Source organism: Microcaecilia unicolor, unplaced genomic scaffold, assembly GCF_901765095.1.
Source record: "Microcaecilia unicolor unplaced genomic scaffold, aMicUni1.1, whole genome shotgun sequence".
Taxonomy (NCBI): Eukaryota; Metazoa; Chordata; class Amphibia; order Gymnophiona; family Siphonopidae; genus Microcaecilia; species Microcaecilia unicolor.
This window is the reverse complement of record NW_021963228.1, coordinates 88,971-116,269: the sequence shown is the minus strand read 5'-3', so window position 1 is coordinate 116,269 and position 27,299 is coordinate 88,971. Positions and strand designations below refer to the sequence as shown.

The window sequence follows — 27,299 nt, the reverse complement described above, 5'->3', positions numbered from 1 at the left end:
ACTAAAACTACTTTAGTGATTTTTCTTTGCATAGATTACATTTTTGAAGGTAAGGGAAGGTGCAGGAATCTTGAATTTAGCATGTGCCTTTTCCAGTAGTAGCTCAAGGTGAGTTACATTCAGATGTAACATCTGTACACGCAAGGGACATAGGATTTCTTGATGAAATCAAGGACAGCTTCATGGAACAGCTAGTTCAGGAGCCGACAAGAGAAGGAAAAATACTAGACTTAGTCCTTAGTGGTGCTCATGATCTAGTGCAGGGGGGTAACGATACGAGGGCCGCTTGATAACAGTGATCATAATATGATCGGTTTTGATATTGGCATTGAAGGAAGTGAAACTAGGAAATCAAGTACGCTAGCGTTTAACTATAGAAAAGGTGATTACGACAAAATGAGAAAAATGGTGAAAAAAAGACTGAAAGGAGCAGCTCGCAGAGTAAAAAACTTGCATCAGGCGTGGATGCTGTTTAAAAACACCATCCTGGAGGTTCAGGACAAATATATTCCACGTATTAGAAAAAAAGGAAAAAAGACTAAACGTCAGCCGGCGTGGCTAAACAGTAAGATAAAGGAAATCATTAGAGCCAAAAAACAATCCTTCAGAAAGTGGAGAAGAGAACCAACTGAAAGTAACAGGATAGATCATAAGGAATGCCAAGCCAAATGCAAAGCGGAGATAAGGAGGGCAAAAAAGGACTTTGAGAAGAAATTAGCGTTGGAAGCAAAAATACATAGTAAAAATTTTTTTAGATACATTAAAAGCAGGAAACTGGCCAAAGAGTCGGTTGGGCCGCTGGACGAAAATGGTGTTAAAGGGGCGATCAAGGAGGACAAAGCCGTAGCGGAGAAATTAAATGAATTCTTTGCTTCGGTCTTCACTGAGGAGGATTTGGGGGGGACACCGGTGCCGGAAAGAATATTTGAAGCGGGGGAGTCGGAGAAACTAAACAAATTCTCTGTAACCTTGGAGGATGTAATGGGTCAGTTCAGCAAGCTGAAGAGTAGTAAATCACCGGGACCTGATGGTATTCATCCCAGAGTATTAATAGAACTAAAAAATGAACTTGCGGAGCTACTGTTAGAAATATGCAATCTGTCCCTAAAATCGAGTGTAGTACCGGAAGACTGGAGGGTAGCCAATGTTACTCCGATTTTTAAGAAGGGTTCCAGAGGAGATCCGGGAAATTATAGACCGGTGAGTCTGACGTCGGTGCCGGGCAAGATGGTGGTGGCTATTATTAAGAATAAAATTGCAGAGCATATACAAAAACATGGACTGATGAGACAAAGTCAGCACGGATTTAGTGAAGGGAAGTCTTGCCTCACCAATCTAATGCATTTTTTTGAGCAAACATGTGGACAATGGGGAGCCGGTTGATATTGTATATCTGGATTTTCAGAAGGCGTTTGACAAAGTGCCGCACGAAAGACTCCTGAAGAAATTGCAGAGTCATGGAATCGGAGGTAGGGTATTATTATGGATTAAGAACTGGTTGAAAGATAGGAAGCAGAGAGTAGGATTGCGTGGCCAGTATTCTCAGTGGAGGAGGGTAGTTAGTGGGGTCCCGCAGGGGTCTGTGCTGGGTCCGTTGCTTTTTAATGTATTTATAAATGACCTAGAGATGGGAATAACTAGTGAGGTAATTAAATTCGCCGATGACACAAAATTATTCAGGGTCGTCAAGTCGCAGGAGGAATGTGAACGATTACAGGAGGACCTTGCGAGACTGGGAGAATGGGCGTGCAAGTGGCAGATGAAGTTCAATGTTGACAAGTCCAAAGTGATGCATGTGGGTAAGAGGAACCCGAATTATAGCTACGTCTTGCAAGGTTCCGCGTTAGGAGTTACGGATCAAGAAAGGGATCTGGGTGTCGTCGTCGATGATACGCTGAAACCTTCTGCTCAGTGTGCTGCTGCGGCTAGGAAAGCGAATAGAATGTTGGGTGTTATTAGGAAGGGTATGGAGTCCAGGTGTGCGGATGTTATAATGCCGTTGTATCGCTCCATGGTGCGACCGCACCTGGAGTATTGTGTTCAGTACTGGTCTCCGTATCTCAAAAAAGATATAGTAGAATTGGAAAAGGTACAGCGAAGGGCGACGAAAATGATAGTGGGGATGGGACAACTTTCCTATGAAGAGAGGCTGAGAAGGCTAGGGCTTTTCAGCTTGGAGAAGAGACGGCTGAGGGGAGATATGATAGAAGTGTATAAAATAATGAGTGGAATGGATCGGGTGGATGTGAAGCGACTGTTCACGCTATCCAAAAATACTAGGACTAGAGGGCATGAGTTGAAGCTACAGTGTGGTAAATTTAAAACGAATCGGAGAAAAGTTTTCTTCACCCAACGTGTAATTAGACTCTGGAATTCGTTGCCGGAGAACGTGGTACGGGCGGTTAGCTTGACGGAGTTTAAAAAGGGGTTAGATAGATTCCTAAAGGACAAGTCCATAGACCGCTATTAAATGGACTGGAAAAATTCCTCATTTTTAGGTATAACTTGTCTGGAATGTTTTTACGTTTGGGGAGCGTGCCAGGTGCCCTTGACCTGGATTGGCCACTGTCGGTGACAGGATGCTGGGCTAGATGGACCTTTGGTCTTTCCCAGTATGGCACTACTTATGTACTTATATACTACTAGGTATTTTCCTGTCCCTGGAGGGTTACAGTCTGTCTGTGCCTGAGGCAATGGAGGGCTAAGTGTGCAAGATTGTAAGACTAGCAGTGGGATTTGAACCCTGGCTTCCCTGTTGCTCTAACCATTAGGCCAGTGGCTCCCAAACCTGGTCCTGGAGGCACCACAGCCAGTCAGGTTTTCAGGATACCCACAATGAATATTCATGAGAGACATATTCCTATGTACCATTTTCACATGTACCAGTACAGCTGGTTCCTCCCCAGCACTGTCTAAAATCTTATCTAGGTAACATGTGAGATCCATCCCTTTGCACTAGGCAGTCAAGTAACCAAGCGATCCTTATGTCCACCAGCTATCTACATGCCTAATTATTGAGTCTCCTTTGAGTCCTTTGCTGCTTGGGTAATGGAGGTTTAAGTATGATCTTGCTGATTTTGTGGTGTTTCTGGGTGGTGGGTCGATGAGGTCTGTCATGTATCCTGGTGCCTCGCCGTAGATGATTTTGTGAACTGTCATACAGATTTTGAATGCGATACGTTCCTTAATTGGAAGCCAGTGCAGTTTTTCTTGGAGTGGTTTGGTGCTGGTGAGTTTAGCTTTGGACTCTAGTTGGAGGTTACGGTCAGTTGTTACTCCGAGAATTTTCAGGCTGTCTGAAATAGGGAGGGTGTTATCCTGGGGTGTTAATGTTTGTGGGTTTGTATGTGTTGTATTAGGATGAAATTATGAGACAGTGTATTTTTTCTGTGTTGATTTAGCAGAAATCACCAATAAAATCAAGCTCAGTTTAAACATCATTAACTCATGGGCAAACACATTCCAACTAGGGGATGTATAGTGTGACGTCATCAGCGTAAATGAATGGATTAAGGCCATGTGTAGGTAAGACTTTGGCGCGTGGGACCATCATGAGGTTGAAAAGGATTGGTGATAGTGGGGATCCTTGTGGTACTCTGCAGTCTGGTTTCCAGGGTGACGATATGTTGGTGCTTGATTTCACTTGGTATATTCTGGTGATTAGAAAGCCCTTAATCCAGTTGAGAGTGTTACCACCAATTCCGAAATAGTCTAGGAGTCTTAGCAAGATATTATGGTTAACCATGTCGAATGCTCTGGACATGTCAAATTGAAGGAGGAGAATGCTTTTGCCTATAGCTATCTCCTGTTTGAATTTGGATAGGAGAGTAAGGAGTACTGTTTCGGTGCTATGTTGTGGTCGGAATCCTGATTGTGACTGATGTAGTATAGTGAATTTGTTTATGTAGTCATTGAGTTGTTTGGTTACCAGTCCTTCCATGAGTTTGACTACTAATGGAATGGATGCTACTGGGCGGTAGTTGGTGATGCCGTTTGTTTTTTTTTTTTTTCTTGATGTCTTTTGGTATTGGGGTGAGTAGGATGTTGCCTTTTTCTTTAGGGAAAATACCCCGCTGAAGCATGAAATTTAGATGGGATGTGGGATCTGTTATGAAGCGGTGGGGGGGCAGATTGTATTAGGTAGCTGGGGCAGATGTCCAATTGACAATGGCTTTTGGAGTATTTTTTGATCGCCTGAGTAACTATGTTGGCACTGAGGAGAGCGAAGTTTGTCCATAATCGGTCCGCCGGGTATTCGCCAGGGGTGGGGTCCAGCCCATTTATGAAGTTTTCTATGTCCGAGTTGTCCAGAGGTAGGGTTTTGCGTAGATTAATAATTTTTTCGTTGAAATATTTAGCAAGATTATCTACAGATGGGATGTCGGTGTTGGTTGTGGTGACCGGTGTTGTGTCTAGTAATTTATTCACGAGATGGTATAGTTTCTTCGTGTTGTTGTAGTCTGGCCCGATTTTGGTTTTGTAATATGACCTTTTGGTCTGTCTTATTGCATATTTGTATTTCTTTTGTATCTGTTTCCATGTGTTGAGTGTGTGTTTTTGTCTTTTATTTTTTCCATGCGCGTTCTAGTCTTCTTGATTGTGGAGGAGTGGCCTAGTGGTTAGAGCACCGATCTTGCAATCCAGAGGTGTCCGGTTCAAATCCCACTGCTGCTCCTTGTGATCTTGGGCAAGTCACTTAACCCTCCATTGCCTCAGGTACAAACTTAGATTGTGAGCCCTCCTGGGACAGAGAAATATCCAGAGTACCTGAATGTAACTCACCTTGAGCTACTACTGAAAAAGGTGTGAGCAAAATCTAAATAAATAAGATTCTGGAATCTTAAAGAGTGACAAGATTCCATGCAGAATCTCAAAGAGTAGCGACATTCCATGTAGAACCCCAAAGAGTAACAAGATTCTTTGGGGTGGAGGAGTGGCCTAGTGGTTAGAGCACCGATCTTGCAATCCAGAGGTGGCCAGTTCAAATCCCACTGCTGCTCCTTGTGATCTTTGGCAAGTCACTTAACCCTCCATTGCCTCAGGTACAAGCTTAGATTGTGAGCCCTTCTGGGACAGAGAAATATCCAGAGTACCTGAATGTAACTTACCTTGAGCTACTAATGAAAAAGGTGTGAGCAAAATCTAAATAAATAAATAAAATAAATAAATTAAGTTGCACTGTTTACACTTTTACTGAGCTGCCCTCAGCTAAGCCTGTGGCTCCTGCTGCCTATTTCTCTGAGACACTATCAGCTAAGTTTGCAAGTTCTGCTGTCTGGCTTTCTCAGACCTAACTTAAAGCATTGCATTTTCACCTGCTTCAGACAGTCAAATATTTATTTATATTTTATAACTTATTAATTGCCTTTTTGAAGGAATTCACTCAAGGACGTGTACAGCAAGAATAAGTCAAACATAAGCAATAGACAATTACAGTAGTAAAAATATTCAAATAATACCTTGTATGAGCACAGTATACTACATTACAATGTCAACACAATACACAATAAAACATTTTATTAGCATAGAATGTAAGCAAAATGGAACACGTACATAAGATGGAGCAACATGTTAGAAAACAAGGGGACTAATTTCAAGAAAGTTGCAGTTGAGGTCAGATGGTGTTTGAAAATTATTTGAGCTAGGGTAGGATTGTAGAAACACACCCTGCTATTTATAGTATGTGCAGCCGGTGTGACTAGCAAGTTAGTTACTTCTTCCGTTAAAAGCCTGGTTGAAGATAGAAGAAGAAACTGTGAAATAGTTCTGAGATTGATCTCCAGGTCATGTTTCACTAAGATCTGTGTCCATCAGTTTGTTTTCCACAGTGAGGGGAGGCCATTTATTTATTTGCACGTTCTAATAATTAACGCAGTGGGCCTTGCGGCAGAGAATGTGTGATAATGGCATTAGCACAGCTAACCATTAATGAGAGTTTAACTGTCTGTACAGTCAAAACCATGATAGAATTTCAAAACAGCAAGGGATAAACACACAGGAGCCCTAGATAGCTAGAGGAAGGAATGAAAGCAGAAAACTTAAATGATGTTCAAACAAGGCATAGAGATATGTAACCTGTACAGAGTGGCATAGAAAGATGGGGCAGCAGGACAGACTAGATGGATCATGCTGGTCGTTCATTATCTGCTGTCATTTACTATGTATGTTGCTATATATAGATGTTTATTAACCAGCCAGAGTTTGGGAAATGGCGGCACATGGAAATACTTACATTTTGTAAGATCACAAAGAGAGTTAATGGCAGTACTCAGATTATAACTCAGGATTCAAAAAAATGCTACTTGACTCTCCTCTGGCTTTTTGTGGACCTTTCCCCTTGAGGCTTATTTTCGAAAGAGAAAAACGCCCAAATTCCGACCTAAATCGGGAGATGGACGTCTTTCTCTTGTGGGTGCCCAAATCGGTATAATCGAAAGCCGATTTTGGGCGTTTCCAACTGCACTCCGTCGCGGGAATGCATAAAGTTGACGGGGGCGTGTCGGAGGCGTGGTGAAGGCGGGACTGAGGCGTGGTTATCTGCTGAGCAGAGATGTGCATGCTCGGCCGATAATGGAAAAAAGAAAGGCGTTTTCAGAGAGAATTTAGGTCACTTTTGTTGGACCCGTTTTTTTCACGAACAGGTCCCAAAAAAGTGCCCTAAATGACCAGATGACCACCGGAGGGAACCGGGGATGACCTCCCCTGACTCCCCCAGTGGTCAGTAACCCCCTCCCACCAAAAAAAATCCGAATGTTAAACACTTTTTTCCCAACTTGTAAGCCAGCCTCAAATGTCATCCCCAGCTCCGTGACAGCAGTATGCAGGTCCCCGAAGTAATTTTAGTTTAGTTAGTGCTGTGCGGGACCCATGCAGAGAGGAAAAATCGGAAGAAAAAAAAAAAAAAACAAGCAACTGCAGTCAGGGACGTCTAAATTACCACAATAGTAAAAGGGGGACTCGAACCAGCAACCTTCTGATTACAAGCTCAGTGCTCTAGCCAGTGAACCACATTACTCAGGTGCTTAGATGTCCTTCCCTTTCCATTAAGTCCCTCCAAGTTTCTGTCAGCCAATCACCGCTGTTTAGCTGACACAGATGTCAGCTAAATGAGCTGTGATTTGCTGACAGAAACTTGGAGAGACTTAATGGAAAACAAAGGACATCTAATCAGTGGTGCACTGGCTAGAGCACTGAGCTTGTAATCAAAAGGTTGCTGGTTCAATTCCCCCTTTTACTATCTTTTAATTTGGAGGTCCCTGACTGCACTTGCTTGCTTGTTTTTTTTTTCTTCCGATTTTTCCTCTCTGCATGGGTCCCGCGCAGCACCAACTAAAGTAAAATTGCTCTGGGGACCTGCATACTACTGTCATGGAGCTAGGTATGATATTTGAGGCTGGCATAGAGGCATCTCAGGGGGACCAGTGCACTACGAATGCTGGCCCCTCCCACGACCAAATGCCTTGGATTTGGTCGTTTTTGAGCTGGGACGCTTCGGTTTTGATTATCGCTAAAAAACAAAAACGCCCAGCTCAAAAAACGCCCTAATCCAATGTATTTTCGAAAAAAAAAGATGGACGTCCATTTTTTTCGAAAATACAGTTCGGCCCGCCCCTTCACGGACCCGTTATCGGAGATGGACGTTTTTACAAATGGGCGTTCGCGTTCGATTATGCCCCTCCTTGTGTGTTCACTTCTATCTGGTCAGCCAGGCAACTTGGCACCCTGGATGGATCCTTTGGAAAGGCAACAGGGACAGAAACTTCATTGGAGTTTAGTGGTCATTTCTTTGGGCCTGAGCATATTAACTTCTGTGGCCTACTTGAATCCAGAATCCTCGTGAGATACTGATACCAGGCCCCAAGACTATCCCACATTTTATCATTTTAAATATTAAAGTTGTTATATACTTACAAATAGAAATATATTCAGAGAGAGAAAGAATTGAAAAATAAAGCTAGATTTAGGAGCGGGAAGGAATGGATCTGTTTGGCATTTGCTGGGTACTCTCTATTCTTGGGTTGGACACTGTCAGACAGAATTTTGGGGGCTTGATGGAGCTTTGGGTTTGATCCAGTATCACTGGCCAGTCCTTCTAAGGCAGCTCTGTCAATCAGGAACTTAGCATAATCTCCCTTTACTAGTGGCCTACCTCATATATGGAATACTAATTGCACGCTTTATTACAGAAATAAGTAGATGCTTTACCATTAGTTTCTAATTAGTGACTTTCACCGTTAACATACAGGCCCCTTGCACAACGTAATTCACAGTGCAATTCCAAAACAGGTAATCAAGTTCTCTAATCTGAGATATTCTGACTTCCAAGGTACAGACCACAGTCTATGTAGCTTTCATATACTATCTAATTCCCCCATCAGCCTCACAATTTATTTTATTTTTGTTACATTTGTACCCTGCGCTTTCCCACTCATGGCAGGCTCAATGCGGCTTACATGGGGCAATGGAGGGTTAAGTGACTTGCCCAGAGTCACAAGGAGCTGCCTGTGCCTGAAGTGGGAATCAAACTCAGTTCCCCAGGACCAAAGTCCACCACCCTAACCACTAGGCCACTCCTCCACTGTTGCTACTATTTGGAGTCGGCCCTTGCAGATCACCAATGTGGCCGCACAGGCTTCTGCTTCTGTGAGTCTGACGTCCTGCACGTATGTGCAGGACGTCAGACTCACAGGAACAGAAGCCTGTGCAGCCTTCTACATGGAATGTTGCTAGTGGAATAGCAACATTCCATGTGGAATCTCCAATAGTAGCAACATTCCATGTGGAATCTCCAATAGTATCTATTTTATTTTTGTTACATTTGTACCCTGTGCTTTCCCACTCATGGCAGGCTCAATGCGGCTTACATGGGGCAATGGAGGGTTAAGTGACTTGCCCAGAGTCACAAGGAGCTTGCCTGTGCCTGAAGTGGGAATCGAACTCAGTTCCCCAGGACCAAAGTCCACCACCCTAAGCACTAGGCCACTCCTCCACTCAATTGCTGACTGCAGACCTTGGCTTGTCTGCCTGTACATAACCCAGACCTTAGCCTCTTGACGTTAATCTAGCAGGAGGGTACTTCATCCTGGGCTCTTGGTGAGTAACTTTCCCAACCAACTGGCACCGAATGTATTTCTAATGGCAACATTAGAAATTCTGTTTCCAAGCATCTGAGCTAAAGTAGTTCAATCTTTTTTTTTTTTTTCTTCAATAAATTCAAAAACAGCTACACTTGGTCTCCTGAGCCATCTCTGGTTTGTGTATGTTACTGTTTTGTTGTCACGGTCAATTCTAATGTTTTAACTTCTACCCTGTGGACTCTCCAACTCTCATATTAGCAATCTAATGTTATATGAGCTGTACCGAATAGCATATTTTACTTTTTGTCCAAATACGAATAATGAAAAATATTATTTGTCCAAATATGAATAATGGGCATTGAACTTTAACATAAATAATAAAAGAAGCAATGTGGAATCAGAGATCATTTTGGTAGGATTTAGCACAGTAGAGCCCTGGATAATTTGTATTGGAATTTAAATCACTATTTGACCGAATACAAATTTTTCAGGGCCGAATCGAATACGAATATTCGGTACAGCCCTAAGTTATTCATAGACTATCATTTTCTGCCCCATAGATACATCTACTAATGGCTAATAAAATTCTGATGCAGTAGTTCCGTAGTAGAATTTGCCATTGCAAAGTACTACCTGGAAAGCTAAGAAGCCATGTCTTGCCAGCACAGGAGAAACTCATCATGACATCTTGGTATGACCAGTAGGGTTTACAGGCCAAGATGAAGTTACTACTACTATTTAGCATTTTATAGCGCTACAAGTCTGGAGGCCACTCCTCCACACCACAGTTTATTAGGAGGGAATGTAACCCTGGTTACTACTACTACTATTTAGCAATTCTATAGCGCTACAAGGCATACGCAGCGCTGCACAAACATAGAAGAAAGACAGTCCCTGCTCAAAGAGCTTACAATCTAATAGACAAAAAATAAAGTAATCAAATCAATTAATGTGTACAGGAAGGAGGAGAGGAGGGTAGGTGGAGGCGAGTGGTTACAAGTGGTTACGAGTCAAAAGCAATGTTAAAGAGGTGGGCTTTCAGTCTAGATTTAAAGGTGGCCAAGGATGGGGCAAGACGTAGGGGCTCAGGAAGTTTATTCCAGGCGTAGGGTGCAGCGAGACAGAAGGCGCAAAGTCTGGAGTTGGCAGTAGTGGAGAAGGGAACAGATAAGAAGGATTTATCTGTGGAGCGGAGTGCATGGGAAGGGGTGTAGGGAAGGACAAGTGTGGAGAGATACTGGGGAGCAGCAGAGTGAGTACATTTATAGGTTAGTAGAAGAAGTTTGAACAGGATGCGAAAACGGATAGGGAGCCAGTGAAGGGTCTTGAGGAGAGGGGTAGTATGAGTAAAGCGACCCTGGCGGAAGATGAGACGGGCAGCAGAGTTTTGAACCGACTGGAGAGGGGAGAGGTGACTAAGTGGGAGGCCAGCAAGAAGCAGATTGCAGTAGTCTAAACGAGAGGGGACAAGGGTGTGGATGAGGGTTTTGGTAGAGTGCTTGGAAAGAAAGGGGCGGATTTTACGCCTATGCTTCCATTTTGATCCACTGAATGTTTATCGGTCTTTTTTTTTTTTCCTCTTAGTTAACTTCTATTGAAAGAAAATGTTGCTTGTCTACACTGTTGACCTTAAGCTGGTAAATATTGTGCAGTCAGTACCATAGTGTTCAATCCATTTGAATTGAACCCATCCTGAATTTAGCTGCATGGTCTTGTGCTGTTTGTCATCATGAAGCACTTGGCTCCAGGGTCACGGAAGATTATGTACGTCAGGACCTGAAGTGGCGTTGTGAGCAGCCCTTCTCTCTCTGCTGACTTTTTTTTGCATGCGTAATTTAATTTCTATTATTGAAAGCATGAAATGAGCAGGTCGAGGAGTATCACCTCTGAATTCAAGCTGGTAACTTGTGCAAGACCCACCCAGTCAGAGGAGCAGATTGCAAAATGCAGGGTCAGGATTCTACCAGATGTAAAATGTATCCAAAACCTGATGAGCTCACAACAGCTGTCCCCCAAGGCTTTGATATTTAAGATTCCTATCCTGTTTTCTGAGCTTCAGGCTTAAGCTCAGAGTACGCTTAAAACAGAGTAATGCAGCTGAAAAAAATGCTATTTTAAAACCCAGCAGTGGAAGCCGTGATCTGTTTTTAAGCCAGTCATGATGGGGTTTCTTGCCAGGAGCTTGTTGGTGGACGGTACTTAATGATAGGAATCAAGAGCGGTAAATATGTAGTGGGGAATTGGACATTCTTTCTTCCAAATACTAGCTGCCTAATTGAAGGTTAATGGAAAATCTACAGGGAGCATTCCAATGAAAAGCTTTCTCTAGAGGCATGCTGACTGCATGTTTTCTCTGAAAAGGAAAACTTAAGAATAGCCATACTGGATCAGACCAATGGTCCCTCTAGCCCAGTATCCTGCTTCCAACAGTGGCCAATCCAGGTCACAAGGACCTGGCAGAAACCCAATTAGTAGCAACATTCCATTCCACCATCCTGAGGCAATAATATATGGACTTTGCCTCCAGGAACTTGTCCAAACCTTTTTTTTTTTTTAAACTCCAGATATGCTAATTGTTGTTAACCACATTCTCCAGCAGCAAATTCCAGAGCTTAACTATTCTTTGCATGAATAAAATATTTCCTCCTACTTGTTTTAAAAAAGTATTTCCATGTAACTTCATTGAGTGGCCCTTGGTCTTTGTACTTTTTGAAAGAGTGAAAAATCGATTCACTTCTACCCGTTCTACACCACACGGGATTTTGTAGACCTCAATTATATATCTCTCCTCAGCCATCTCTTTTCAAAGCTGAAAAGGAAATCATGTAGTCTCTTGTCAGGGCAAGCACCAAGTCTCTGGTGATGCCCCATTTAGAGTACCATGTGCAAGTCTGTCAACAAGATGTAAACAAGGTGGAGTTGGTTCAGAGGGCGGCTACAAAATTAGTAATCGGTTTCTGTCATAAAACAGATAAGGACAGGCTTATAACCTCAACATGTATACACTGGAAGAGATGCGGGAGAGAGGGGATATGATAGAGACGTTAATGTGGCATTAATGTACAGGAGGTGAACCTTTTTCAAATGAAGGAAAACTCTGGAATGCGATGGCACAGGATGAAGTTAAGAGGAAATAGGCTTAGGAGAATCTAAGAAAATACTCTTTCACAGAAAGTGGTGATAAGATTTAACCATCTCTCTGACCTCATGTTCACCTTTCTTTAAATTAGTCACCTTATTCTCTTACTCTCTTACCTATCTATTTGTTCCATCTTTGCTTATACCCTACACTGTCAATTAAAACGTTCTGTTGTGTATTGTGTTGATATTGTAAGTAGTATACTATGCCATACGCTTGTATTTTATTTGAATATTTTCACTGCTGTAATTCTCTTGCTCATGTTTGGTTTACTCTTACTGTACACAGCCTTGAGTGAACTCCTTCAAAAAGACGGTAAATAAATCCTAATAAATAAATTTAAAAAAATGCATGGAATGGCCTCCCGGTGGAGGTCGTGGAGACGAGGACTGTATCAGAATTTAAGAAAGTGTCAGACAGGCATGTGGGATCCCTTAGAAAAGGAAGAGCTACTGAGGATGGGCAAACTGGATGGGCCATTTGGCCCTTATCTGCTGTCATGTTTCTCTGTGTCTTGATCACTAAATGCAGTGCCAGCCCCAGGATGCGTAATCTGTGACTGCTGAGTGACTCAGTTCTGACTGTTTCACTGTCCGTCATGGTGTTCTGTGGTACCAATTGAGCTGATTACCAAAGACAGGAAGAGGGCTACAAATATATGGGTCATTCCATGTCAAGTGGTCTGGTGGTCCCTGCGCGACCATCACGGATTTTGATGAAATTTTCTGTGAAAATTCATACATCTCCCCAATGAACATTGGTAAAGTTTTCAGGATATGTACAATGAATATGCATGAAATACATTTGCATGTATTGCCTCCATTGCGTGCAAATATCTCATGCATATTTATTATTCAAACATTTTTGTTGATTCTGTATTTTAATATTAACCTAATTAAATAGTCAATATTTAATTTGTAATATTATGGTGCTCAGTACATACCCATATTGCTGCTGCTGGGAAATTATAGCTTCCGATGAAAATCATCTTAACAGTAGTGCTACAAAACTTTATCTGTTGTGAACATTATGTTAAAAAAATATATAAAAAAATCATTTATCTCAAATTGTTGCATAATTGAACTGTCACAAAGTGCTTTCCCCAGCAGTAACTTCATATTTATTAAGGATACTCCAGAAATGGCTTGAGAGATGCTGCATTAAAAGATGTAACTTCAAAAACAAGTATAACCATTCATTTAGAGCAGGGGTGGGCAATCTCGGTCCTTGAGGGCCCCACAACCCAGTAGGGTTTCAGGATTTCCCCAATGAAGGTGCATGGAATCTTATTTGCATGCACTGCCTCCATTTTATTGGGGAAATCTGCAAACTCCAACTGAGTTGCTGTCCTCGAGGACCGAGGTTGCCTACTCATGGTTGACAGGGTCAGTTCCTGATAGTCTAGAGCAGGGGTGTCAAACTGGAGTCTGGTTTTCATGCTATCCCTAATTAGTATGTATTCAAAATACAACTATGACCAATTGCAAAAGTGTTTATTCAAATTATAAAAAAAAGTAATAAAAATTATCCAAACGTCTAAAAAAATATATTGCAATAGTGCTGTTGCCCTACTCATGTATGCACATATACCTAAACTATTAAAAAAACTAGTAAAACATGCCCGTTTCTGGAGCAAATGAAATGGGCGCTAGCAAGGTTTTCCTCCCTTACCCCCCCCCCCTCCCTCCCTACCCACCCCTTCGGCGTTGTGAAGCCACTGACCGCCATTGTTCCGGACCTCGTCAACGGATGCCACCTTCATCTCCCGAGTCCTTGTTGGTTGTAAACCCACTGACGCCATTGCTCCGCCCTCGACGTCATCACGTTTGACACAAGGGCGGGGCCCAGACACAGCGATTTCGTTGGCTTCACCACCATGAACCCTTCGAACCGGAAGGAAGTGCCCGCAGGTACTGACAGTGACGTCGGTGTCCTCAGAACGTTCAGGGTGAGTTTTATTATATAGGATAGAATAGCATCAATGAAGTAACAATTGCAATTGAATCTGTGAATATATTGTGGAAACCTATGTGATCCCTGAAGAAGGTTTTTCCGAAACTTGGCCAGGTTGGGGCCTGTTTCCATTAAAGTTGACATTTGGATAAACTCTTGCTGTGTTTCTCCTTCCTTGGGTCACTGCTGCTGTTTGGTTTGTCTGAACATCATTGCTTATCCCAAATGACCAACCTGAACCCTACATTACAGGAAAATAAAGTGCATCCTGGTAAGCCATTTAAAAAAATGATTAAGCTAAACTTGAACTTTGAGTATGTAGACTCTGATCTTTCAAGTGTGAGGGAAGCTGTTCCCACAGTGTGGCTATAACTGACAACGAAGACATTGGCGAGGTGAGTATGGAACTTGGATATTAGCACGAACAATGAAACCCTGTGATGTACTTCTGCCCTATGTGTCAATATCACAATTTATACTTCATGCAGAAAAATATAGAAAGCAGATTGTTGATCAGTGAGAAAAGGGATTGCATGAGAAAAGGCGGCTGAGGGGTGATATGATAGAGGTATATAAAATAATGAGTGGAATGGAAAAGATAGATATGGAGCGTCTGTTTACGCTCTCCAATAATACTAGGACAAGGGGGCATGCGATGAAGCTGGAGTGCAGTAAGTTTAAAACAAATAAGAGAATAGTTTTCTTTACTCAGCGCGTAATTCGACTCTAGAATTCGTTGCCGGAGAATGTGGTTAAGGCGGTTAGCTTAGCAGAGTTTAAAAAGGTTTGGACGGCTTCCTGAAGGAAAAGGCCACAGAATGTTATTAAAGGAACGTAGGGAAAAATCCATTATTCCTGGGACAAGCAGTACAAAATGCTTTGCTCTGTGGATCTTGTCGGATGATTGTGACCTGGATTGGCCACTGTTGGAGACAGGGTGCTGGGCTAGATGGACCTTTGGTCTGTCCCACTGTGGCGATGCTTATGTCTTACATCACAATTTATACTTCATGCAGAAAAATATAGAAAGCAGATGTTGATCAATGAGAAAAGGGATTGCATGAGAAAAGGCGGCTGAGGGGTGATATGATAGAGGTATATAAAATAATGAGTGGAGTGGAAAAGATAGATATGGAGCGTCTGTTTACGCTCTCCAATAATACTAGGACAAGGGGGCATGCGATGAAGCTGGAGTGCAGTAAGTTTAAAACAAATAAGAGAATAGTTTTCTTTACTCAGCGCGTAATTCGACTCTAGAATTCGTTGCCGGAGAATGTGGTTAAGGCGGTTAGCTTAGCAGAGTTTAAAAAGGTTTGGACGGCTTCCTGAAGGAAAAGGCCACAGAATGTTATTAAAGGAACGTAGGGAAAAATCCATTATTCCTGGGACAAGCAGTACAAAATGCTTTGCTCCGTGGATCTTGTCGGATGATTGAGACCTGGATTGGCCACTGTTGGAGACAGGGTGCTGGGCTAGATGGACCTTTGGTCTGTCCCACTGTGGCGATGCTTATGTCTTACATCACAATTTATACTTCATGCAGAAAAATATAGAAAGCAGATGTTGATCAATGAGAAAAAGGATTGCATGCGCACACTTCTAAGCATAGTACTTTACAACAGTATTGATGCTGGTGCTTAAGAGAAACCAGTTTAATTTCATTATATGATGAGTTCAAATACATACACAAGTGGAGGAGTGGCCTAGTGGTTAGGATGGTGGACTTTGGTCCTGGGGAACTGAGTTTGATTCCCACTTCAGGCACAGGCAGCTCCTTGTGACTCTGGGCAAGTCACTTAACCCTCCATTGCCCCATGTAAGCCGCATTGAGCCTGCCATGAGTGGGAAAGCGCAGGGTACAAATGTAACAAAAATAAAATAGATACTATTGGAGATTCTACATGGAATGTTGCTATTCCACTAGCAACATTCCATGTAGAAGCCTGCGCGGCTACATTGGTGATCTGCAAGGGCCGACTTCTACATGGAATGTTGCTAGTGGAATAGCAACATTCCATGTAGAATCTCAAATAGTAGCAACAGTGGGGAGCGGCCTAGTGGTTAGGGTGGTGGACTTTGGTCCTGAGGAACTGAGTTCGATTCCCATTTCAGGCACAGGCAGCTCCTTGTGACTTTGGGCAAGTCACTTAACCCTCCATTGCCCCATGTAAGCCGCATTGAGCCTGCCATGAGTGGGAAAGCACAGGGTACAAATGTAACAAAAAAAAAAAAAATCCTTAAGACGCAAAAATGCGCTAATAGCACAGATGTGCCTAAGAAATGAAGCACACCTTCGCTCCTTGTTTAATACGTGAATCAAATGACAATTCCTTATCCAAGAGAATACCTAGAATAACTGAACTATCCTGCAGTTCAATAATGCTTCTTAAAATCAATGGTGACAAGATGTTGGCCATAAACCCAGATGGCTGTAGATTTCAATTGATTTAATATTAAGCCTCTGCGTCTAAACATCCATTTTAATTGAGAGAGGTCAAGTGGAGTGTAATCCATTTAGTAAAGCAGTTGCATGTTACTGGCATGGAAATAGCCAGTGACACTATGACGGGGGTGGCCAAAGGACTAAGAAAAAAAAGTTAAAAATAGTTAAGCCAGAACCCAGCCCTTTGAGACTCCACAGGATAAAGGATAAGAACTTGCTTGTCTGACATTAATTTCAGGTGGCATTGAGACATCCAGACAGCAAACATGACCAAAACCGAGCTTCTCATTTTTCCCCCCAAACCCACCTCCCCCCCCCCCCCCCCCCCCCCCGTTTTCTATTTCTGTTGATGGCTCTCTCATTCTCCCTGTCTCCTCAGCTCGAAACCTTGGGGTCATCTTTGACTCTTCTCTCTCCTTCTCTGCTCATATCCAGCAGATTGCCAAGACCTGTCGTTTCTTTCTTTACAACATCCGTAAAATACGCCCCTTTCTTTCCGAGCACTCTACCAAAACCCTCATCAACACCCTTGTCACTTCTCGTTTAGACTACTGCAATCTGCTTCTTGCTGGCCTCCCACTTAGTCACCTCTCCCCTCTCCAGTCGGTTCAAAACTCTGCTGCCCGTCTCGTCTTCCGCCAGGGTCACTTTACTCATACTACCCCTCTCCTCAAGTCGCTTCACTGGCTCCCTATCCGTTTTCGCATCCTGTTCAAACTTCTTCTATTAACCTATAAATGTACTCACTCTGCTGCTCCCCAGTATCTCTCCACACTCGTCCTTCCCTACACCCCTTCCCGTGCACTCTGCTCCATGGATAAATCCTTCTTATCTGTTCCCTTCTCCACTACTGCCACCTCCAGACTTCGCGCCTTCTGTCTCGCTGCACCCTACGCCTGGAATAAACTTCCTGAGCCCCTACGTCTTGCCCCATCCTTGGCCACCTTTAAATCTAGACTGAAAGCCCACCTCTTTAACATTGCTTTTGACTTGTGACCACTTGTAACCACCTGCCTCCACCTACCCTCCTCTCTTCCTTCCCGTTCACATTAATTGATTTGATTTGCTTACTTTATTTTTGTCTATTAGATTGTAAGCTCTTTGAGCAGGGACTGTCTTCTATGTTTGTGCAGCACTGCGTACGCCTTGTAGCGCTATAGAAATGCTAAATAGTAGTAGTAGTAGTAACCAGTGGCGTAGCCAGACTGCCAATTTTGGGTGGGCCTGAACCCAAAGAGGCATATTTTCAAAGCACTTTGGGAGGCTAAGTTCCATAGGTTTCTATGGAACTTTGGGAGGCTAAGTGCTTTGAAAATGAGCCCGATAGTGGGTGGGCACAAAATTTTCTCTCTACCCCCCCCCCCCCCCAGCAAAATTTAGTCACACTCAGATGCATTTGTCACACAGGGTAAAGTGCTGCTTTTCAGTGCATCAGATTTCAGACAATTTATTTAATAGCCTAATCCTTTTCAGTGAGCTTTCAGAGGCCAAAACCTCCTGCCTCAGGTCAGTATAATGCTGTTACGGTATCCTCGCCTGACCTAAGGAAGGAAGTATTGGTCTCTGAAACTTCATTAACACAGGTACCATATTACTTTATCCTAAATTAAAAATAAAATTATTTTCTTTACCTTTCTTGTATGGCCATTTACTTTTTCTCATTGTGTTGCTCCCAGTCTCTAGATTCTGCTTTCCTTTGTTTTCGCTTAACTCTTTTGCCAGGGTTTCCTGGCCATTTCTCATTTTTCTCTCCTTTTTCTTTGCTTTCTTCAATATTTTTCTGCCTCTCTCTGTGTCCAGATTTAATTCATTCTTACTATCCATTCTTTAATTTCCTTCATCTACTTATGGCTTTTTATCTTTTTCTCACCCTTGTTCTCCCCATGCCCCTTCCTCTTATTCTCCAATCTTTCACTACTCCCCCTTTCCATGCAGCAGCTCTCCTCTTTCTCTCCCCATCCTTCCAGCGTCTCCCCTCTCTCTCCCCATCCTTCCGTCTCCCCTCTTTCTTTCTCATCCTTCCATCCTGTGTCACCTCTTTCTCCCTACCCTTCCATCCAGTGTCTTCCCTCTTTCTCTCCCCATCCTTCTACCCATCTACCCTCTCTCCTGATCCTTCCATCTAATGTCTCTCTCCCTCCTTCTAACCAGTCTATCTCTCTACCCTTTTCTGTTCAGTGTCCCTTCTCTTTCCACATCCTTCCAGTCTCTCCCCTTTTTCTCTGCATCCTCCCATCTGTTTTCCCTCTTTCTCTGCCATCCTCCCATCTGTTTTCCCTCTTTCTCTGCCATCCTCCCATCTGTTTTCCCTCTTTCTCTGCCATCCTCCCATCTGTTTTCCCTCTTTCTCTCCCCATCCTTCCGTTTTCCCTCTTTCTCTGCCATCCTCCCATCTGTTTTCCCTCTTTCTCTGCCATCCTCCCATCTGTTTTCCCTCTTTCTCTCCCCATCCTTCTGTTTTCCCTCTTTCTCTGCCATCCTCCCATCTGTTTTCCCTCTTTCTCTGCCACCCTCCCATCTGTTTTTCTCTGCCACCCTCCCATCTGTTTTCCCTCTTTCTCTGCCACCCTCCCATCTGTTTTTCTCTGCCACCCTCCCATCTGTTTCCCCTCTTTCTCTGCCACCCTCCCATCTGTTTCCCCTCTTTCTCTGCCACCCTCCCATCTGTTTTCCCTCTTTCTCTGCCACCCTCCCATCTGTTTTCCCTCTTTCTCTGCCACCCTCCCATCTGTTTTCCCTCTTTCTCTGCCACCCTCCCATCCGTTTTCCCTCTTTCTCTGCCACCCTCCCATCCGTTTTCCCTCTTTCTCCCCATCCTGCCATCCATTTTCCCTCTCCCGATTCAGGCCCACCAGCCCCAGCTCCCATTGCCGGCCACTGCTGCTTTGCCTGATGAGCAGCAGGGCCGGCGCTACAAAAAGAAGAAGCGCTCAGCTGACTGAGCTGAGCGCCAACGCAAACGACGACTCGACAAGAAAAAATGTTTTTTAAAAAACGCGGCACCGCAGGCAGCCTCGAAGCATTGGCTGCTGGCTCTGCAGGCTCCGCCCGTCTCTTACGTCAGGGCAGTGCCGTAAGGAAAAGTGGGTGGGCGGGCCAGAACTGAAATTACCCAGGCCCACCCGTAGCTACGCCCCTGGTAGTTACTAGAAAAAGAGTCCTCCTGTGCCCTAAAGATTGAGAATTGGTTTTTGGGGTTTTTTTCCCCCCATATCTAATTTAGGACAGTGTCTGCTATCCTAAGTCCTATCAGATGACAAATGAAAAACTGATGATCAATTAAACACAGTAGAAAGGTCTAAAAAGACCAAAAGAACAGATTTCTCTGCATCAACAGTAGCAAATATGTCATATTTTAAAGCAATTAGGATAGTTTCAATGCTGTGTCTACTGCTGCTTGTCCCTGTTAAGCAGGGACTGTGTCTTACGGGTTTGTGTACAGTGCTGTAGAAATCATAAATATTAGTAGTAATAGTAATTAAAAGCTGGCTAAGGAGTAGGTGGGGGAGGACTAGCAGGCTTCTCAGTCCGAGTCACATCTAGAGGACCAGCTGTATCAAAAAAGGGAAAAAGCTAGACGTTTTTGCTTGCGTGAAACGGAGGCATCGGCTATTCCATCCAAATAGTCCGAATCTTAAAAATAAATAAAGGCAGCAAAGTCGCTAGCAGAATGTAATGAAACTAAATTAGAAAAAGCTGTGAACAACTTGGGCAAGTTTCTTCGGTTGATTTAGAGCTAGGTTGAATCAGGTTTGGATAATAATATAATTCACGTAAGACGTGAGTGTAACATTTCTCCAGTATCCTGGTGATTTTATTCATGGAATAATGTTTGTTATGGTTACCAGATGCTTGTTCTAAGTTTGGCATGGTACTGATGTGGTGTTGAGGAAGTATTCCACGTTTTATGTATTTAGATGCTACATAAGAAGAATTAGTGTATATACTCATTTGGTTGATATATCAGAATTGATCCTAGGAAGATGTATCCAATGAAAATACTGCCCTTTGTGTTTTCTGTATGTAGATCTGAAAGGTAAAGAGCCATTTTAATATCTTTGTCTATTTTATCCAACAGGTCATCTTTCACGATGTGAATACATTGACGGAAAAGCTGTTTCCAATAGTTGAAGCTATGCAGAAGCACTTCAGTGCGGGATCCGGAACATACTACAGTGACTCCATATTTTTCCTTTCAGTAGCTATGCATCGCATAATGCCCAAAGGTAAACAGTTTATCTTGAGGTTACTGAAGGCACTTGAAGTCAAATAAAGAAGTAAATACAAAAGCCAATTAGAGCAGTGCTCTGATGAGCTTGACTATTTTTAGTTTGGCCTGTTAGTTTTTCTGCAGTACTCAACACTAATAGCATGCAGATTATATATGCGCTGTTACCATTGAGCATTGAGAAGTTATTTTTCAGACCCCCCTCTTCCCTCTACGGCTCCCTGACGCTGATTGGTGGTGCGAAAGGAGGCGCCTTCCGAAAGAGGTCCAGGCTAGAATCTATCCCCTATCAATAAAGTTCCGGTCGCAGCCCGTTGGCTTCTTTCCCCAGCCGTGAGCCGGCTTGCGGGCTGCCAGCTGTCTGCTGTCCCTCTGCCTCCTCAAGATAATGTGGAGCTGCTACCTCCGGAACCGGTGACCAGGACATCCATGTCGGGATTTGCAGGAATGTAGTACCTTAGAATCTCTTTTCAGACACCCTAAAGCAAGCTTGTAGCTGGCTTTAGGTTTTCAGCGGTAAGGGCGGGGTTTAGTTTATGCACTGTTTCTGAGCATTGGGAGGGAATATCTAAGGACCTCTTTTACATAGGATTGACTATGCTACTTGTGGCCATTTTTGTAGCTTCATCGAATGCCCCCTAGTCCTAATATTTTTGGAAAGAGTAAACAAACGATTCATGTCTACCCGTTCAACTCCACTCATTATTTTATAGACCTCTATCGTATCTCCCCTCAGCCATCTCTTCTCCAAGCTGCTCATCCGGATGTAGCACGGTTTCGTAGAGGGGTGCTTCGGCTCCGTCCTCCCGTGCGTGCACCTTGTCCAGCTTGGCTAAGGTGGTTTCAGCGTTTCACGTAAACCAACCTATTTTCTTGCCCTCCTTTGTTGAGGAGGAGTTTCCAGAATCTTTTGGGCTTTTGCCCGACATTACAGGCTGGATGTGGCTGCCAGGAGGGACGCACATTTTGGAGCTTTGTTGTAGGGCCATCATTCGCTGTGAGGAAAGCTATTGTTATTCCCATTGCGGTTTGCCATACTGCTTTGGAAGCTTCAAATACTGAAGAGAGGCAGTGGAGCAAGCTGGTATGAGGCACTGAAAAAAGTGTGCTCTCTTTCTCCCTCTGCTGGTTGATGGACTACAATACCACGAGCCTTCATTTGCGTCTACCCAAGAGTTTTCCTGTTATTTTTATACTCTCTTAACAAGTCAGCCCAGCCCAGATAGTCCTCAACAAGGGGTCAAAAATTTCAGTATTTTCTGAAGATCAACTGGGGTGGGGGGACGGGGACAACACATTCTGATTACTAGATGTTGCTGCTGAGCATTCAGAATGGAGTTGTCTTAATCCAAAATAGGTATAACCCATGCCAGGTTATCCTTAATCAGCAGACTTGATTATTAGATCCACTTTGACTGACTCTATGGGGTCGTTGCAGGGTTGTAACCGAAGACGGTCAAACTTGATTCAGGAACCTCTCCAACTTTTTTTTGGGTGCCTCCCAGGCTTTTCTGAGAGTGGTATGCAAGGCTCACTGGGGGAGGTTTGGGGGGGGGGGGGGGGAAGAGGAGAACGCATCAATGGTGTGTAGAGCAAGAGTCTTTCCATTAAATCTAGCAACAAATGAGCCCTTGAAGAGTGGGCTATGTCAGTCTACTTGCAGGTGGAGATAAAGGCTGAAATCTGCCCATGTATAGTAACATAGTAGATGACGGCAGAAAAAGACCTGTACGGTCCATCCAGTCTGCCCAACAAGATAACTCATATTTGTTACTTTTTGTATATACCCTACTTTGATTTGTACCTGTGCTCTTCAGGGCACAGACCGTATAAGTCTGCCCAGCACTATCCCCGCCTCCCACCACCGGCTCTGGCACAGACTGTATAAATCTGCACAGCACTATCCCTGCCTCCCAATCACCAGCCCTGCCTCCCACCACCGGCTCTGGCACAGACCGTATAAGTCTGCCCAGCACTATCCCTGCCTCCCACCACCGGCTCTGGCACAGACCGTATAAGTCTGCCCAGCACTATCCCCGCCTCCCAACCACCAGCCCCGCCTCCCGATCTTGACTAAGCTCCTGAGGATCCATTCCTTCGGCACAGGATTCCTTTATGCTTATCCCACACATGTTTGAATTCCGTTACCGTTTTCATTTCCACCACCTCCCGCGGGAGGGCATTCCAAGCATCCACTACTCTCTCCGTGAAAAAATACTTCCTGACATCTTTCCTGAGTCTGCCCTCCTTCAATCTCATTTCATGTCCTCTCGTTCTACCATCTTCCCATCTCCGGAAAAGGTTCGTTTGCGGACAGTCTTTGCCTCAGCCAGCCAGGATTCCTCTATCTCTAGCAGGTGGTGGGTGGTGTCCCAGCTCTTCTGGGCTCAGCTGGTTGTTCGCTCCCTTTCTGTGTCTCAGTCTGGTTGAGCTTGGGGGTGCTGGACATTTTAGGCAGCTGGTTTGGGGGTACACTTGGTGCCAGGTCCCTCCTCCCCCCCCCCTTCCTTGTAGCTGAACTTCTCTGGACTTCTCCTTCCTCACAAAAAAAAAAAAAAAGTAAGCCAGAGGGAGATTTTACTCATTGCATCCTTTGGGCACTGTAGTTTGCGTTCTGAGAGAGTGTGTGTGTGTGTGGGGGGGGCTCCTCGGTTTCCTTGGCTCTGCCTTGTTGAGAACCAGCTTGGGGAAATCATGACAACATGAAGGCGGTAAGACTGGCATTGTGGTGACCCAGACCTGCCTCTTTCCTTGCCAACTGGGTGGATACAACATTCACAGTCCCTAAGAGGGAAGGAGTGTTGGTCATTACTGAAGAGTATATCCTTGCTATCTCGAGTACTTTTATGTCAGAATCTGGAGAAAGAAGAAGAAGAAACGAAACAGCAAAGATGACCAACAAAAGCAAAAAACAAAAAATATAAAAATAAAAAATATATATATAAAAAACGTCACCATTTAAAATTAATCATAAAATATGTATTTAAAATATAAACTGAAGCTGTAGTGCTCAATTGTACTTCTCCGCTCAACAACTTTGTTTCCAGTACAATTGAGCGCTACAGCTTCAGTTTATTGACACACATATTGTTTTTACATTTGGATAGAATTAATAATCAACAGACGACAGAGAAGACTCCTGTTGCAGGCCAGTACGGCCGAAACACAGCTGTGTCGAGTCCCTTTCTCCCTGCTACAGTTTGGCTAATAAAGATGATTCTTCATTTTTACATCCAAAGTGTCGTCTTTTTTTATGTAATTTTTTGATTTTGATGGATTCATCTTTTAAATACATATTTTATGATTAATTTTAAATGTTGACGTTTTTTATATATTATATATATTTTATTTTTTTTATATTTTTTGTTTTTTGCTTTTGTTGGTCATCTTTGCTGTTTTGTTTCTTGTTGATTTCCTTGCGAGGACTGGTTTCTTCTGTTTTTTGTACTACGTGCGGTTGAAGAATCTGGAGAAAACCATGGTTCAGTAGCTGGACTAGAGAGCACGGAAAGTGGGGGGAGTAAGAGGGAAAATCTTAGTATTCACTGTACACCCAGATAATAATGGGTTATGATTTTCCCAGAAGTAAGTGGAACTAAAAAAAACAAACAAACCTACAGGCACAAACAAATGGTTTAAAAATGGTGTAAGGTCTTAACTGAAGTAAATCAGACTAATATTCCACTTTAAATTCCTGAAAATCTGCTGGCATCCTTGTAAAGCTTTGTCTTTGCATTGGGGTACTTAACCTCTGTCAGTGTGGCCTTAAAAACGTTTTTCAGGGAGCAACTCTTAAGGCTTGAAAGCCACATCCTCGGCAGTGAAAGGGTTTCCTGCACCTCCCCTGCCACGCAGCCTAATTCTCGTGAGACAGGATGAGTTTAAGCCTTTGTGAGCTATTTCTAAACTTAGTTGCTGGGGAGATATTTTGGTAGATAATTACATGGCATCAGACACAGTAATTTTTTCTCAGCACTTGACTGCTCATGAAGAAACGAAGCCTTTCTGAGTAGCCCGCCTCTTCCACCCAGCACTGCTCTAGCACAGTTCTTGGGATGAGTCACTGGCCTGAATCTTTTTCCATGTCTTACTGTGATGCCTTATTACTTGTTAAACTTATATAGCTTGAGGCTATAACCAAATAGTTTTTATTTTTGATCTACTGTATGTTTAAAATCTGCATGGTGGTCTGCCACATATTCTTGCTTAGGCCAGCAGTTAAGGGTTGGCTGAGAGAGGGAATGTCCTTGATCTAAATGGTATGGGGTAGCTACGGGATAAGTTTTTACTTCCAGTAAATCCTAGGGTTGAGACGAATAGCTAAAACTTAAAAGATGCTTCAGATAAAGGTCTTTCTAGTAAGGGACTAAGTGCAAGAGTTGAGTTGAGGTGGGGCTGTTTCAACAATTTTGTACACTGTAGCCTACCATTCTCCGAGGACAAGCAGGCTGCTTGTTCTCACGACTGGGTGACGTCCGCGGCAGCCCCCACCAACCGGAAAGAAGCTTCGTGGGACGGTCGGCACGCAGGGCACGCCCACCGCGCATGCGCGGCCGTCTTCCCGCCCGTGCGCGACCGCTCCCGCCAGTTCCTTTTTTTCCGCGCCTGGAGAGAGTCGTGTTTTGCGCTCTCTCTGTTCAGCCGCCGGATCGTTCGATCGCGTATACGCTGATCGTGTTTTTCTCTAACTTTATCGGTTTAGTTACTGCCCGGTTTCCTTTTAAAAAAAAAAAAAGAAAAAAAAAAAAAAAAGAAACCCTGCGCGTGTGGGACACGCGCTCCCTTTTTTCCCTCGCTTCCAGCGGGGACGCCACGTTGCGGCCTAGTGGCCGCTCGGTCGTTTGTTTTTCGTGGTGTGATTTTAGCCACCATTGACGACTTTGACTTCGCCGACGCGATTTTTCCGTCGATGTCCTCGAAGGTCCCGAGTGGATTTAAAAAGTGTGGTCGCTGCGGCCGGCCGATCTCGCAGACCGACACCCACGCTTGGTGCCTCCAGTGCCTCGGGCCGGAGCACAATCTCAAGTCGTGTTCTTTGTGTCTCGGTCTCCGGAAACGGACCCAGGTTGCGAGGCAAGTTCTGCGGGACCGTCTTTTTGGAACTTGCGCCGGCCCCTCGACGTCGACCTCGAAGGCATCGGTATCGACGCCCGGCCCTTCGGTACCGGTATCGATGCCCGAGACATCGGCACCGATGGCAGCGACCCCAGGAGAACAGGTCCCGTCGGCCCGCCGGTCTTCCGGTGAGAGTGGGGGTGAGAGGCCGCGTGGGCAGTTGGCCCCGGTCACGCCCTCAGCTCGTGGGCCGCGAGACCGAACCCTGTCTGACCCGGTACCTCGAGACCGAGGGGGATCGACCTCCTCCTCCTCCATGCCCTCCGGCGCCGGTGACGTGCATCGGAAGAAAGACAAGAAGCGCCGTCACCGGTCGCCTTCGGTGCATCCCGATGTCGGAGAGGAGACGCCGCCGAAGCGTCATCGTCGTGAGGAGAGGTCTCCGTCGGTTGTGGAGGTACCGACGCGTCGGGGTTCCGGCACCTCGGTGCCGTCTCCTGGCCCCCAGCAGCTTCCGGCACCGACACCCTTACCGGCCCCACCGCCTTTCCCGGCAGCGGGCCTGGACGAGTGCCTCAGAGCCATCCTTCCGGGGATCCTGGAAGGGCTGATGCGCCAGGCTGTGCCGGCACCGGGGGTGCTTGCGCCCTCGGCGCCGATGACTGTGGCGCCGGCGAGCTCTAGCCCGGCGCCGGGGCTGTCGACACCGCCGCCGTTTGCGGTGCCGGTCTCGACCGCCACGCAGGTGGAGTCCCCGTCGACGTCGATGGAGGGAGCTCCGTCCCCGCCGGCGCGGGAGTCCACCGCTCGACGACACCGAGACCTCGGTGCCTCGACGTCGAGCCGGGCCCGGTACAGGACTCAGCTACATGAGCTTATGTCCGATACCAAGGATGAGGACTCGTGGGGGGAAGAGGAGGACCCTAGATATTTCTCCTCAGAGGAGTCTACGGGCCTTCCCTCGGACCCCCACGCCTTCACCGGAGAGGAAGCTCTCACCTCCTGAGAGTCTCTCCTTTGCCTCCTTTGTGCGGGATATGTCTATCAGCATTCCCTTCCCCGTGGTCTCTGTGGAAGAGCCGAGGGCCGAGATGCTCGAGGTCCTCGACTATCCATCACCACCTAGAGAGTCCTCCACGGTACCGCTGCACAATGTCCTGAAGGAGACGCTGCTCCGGAACTGGGTGCGACCATTAACTAACCCCACCATTCCCAAGAAAGCAGAGTCCCAGTACAGGATCCACTCTGACCCAGAGCTCATGCGGCCCCAATTGCCCCATGACTCAGCGGTCGTGGATTCTGCTCTCAAGAGGGCACGGAGTTCGAGGGATACCGCCTCGGCGCCCCCGGGGCGGGAGTCTCGCACTCTGGACTCGTTTGGGAGGAAGGCCTACCAATCCTCCA

General features: G+C 44.9%; 1 protein-coding gene across 1 annotated transcript in view; it reads left to right on the top strand.

The window, feature by feature from the left end:
- Positions 1-27,299, top strand: part of LOC115459088 (xyloside xylosyltransferase 1-like) — a 115,577-nt gene that overhangs the window by 23,366 nt on the left and 64,912 nt on the right. The window contains exon 2 of the mRNA XM_030188956.1: positions 20,691-20,838. Coding sequence (XP_030044816.1) covers positions 20,691-20,838 — 148 coding nt within the window. The remainder of the gene's footprint in view (positions 1-20,690; positions 20,839-27,299) is intronic.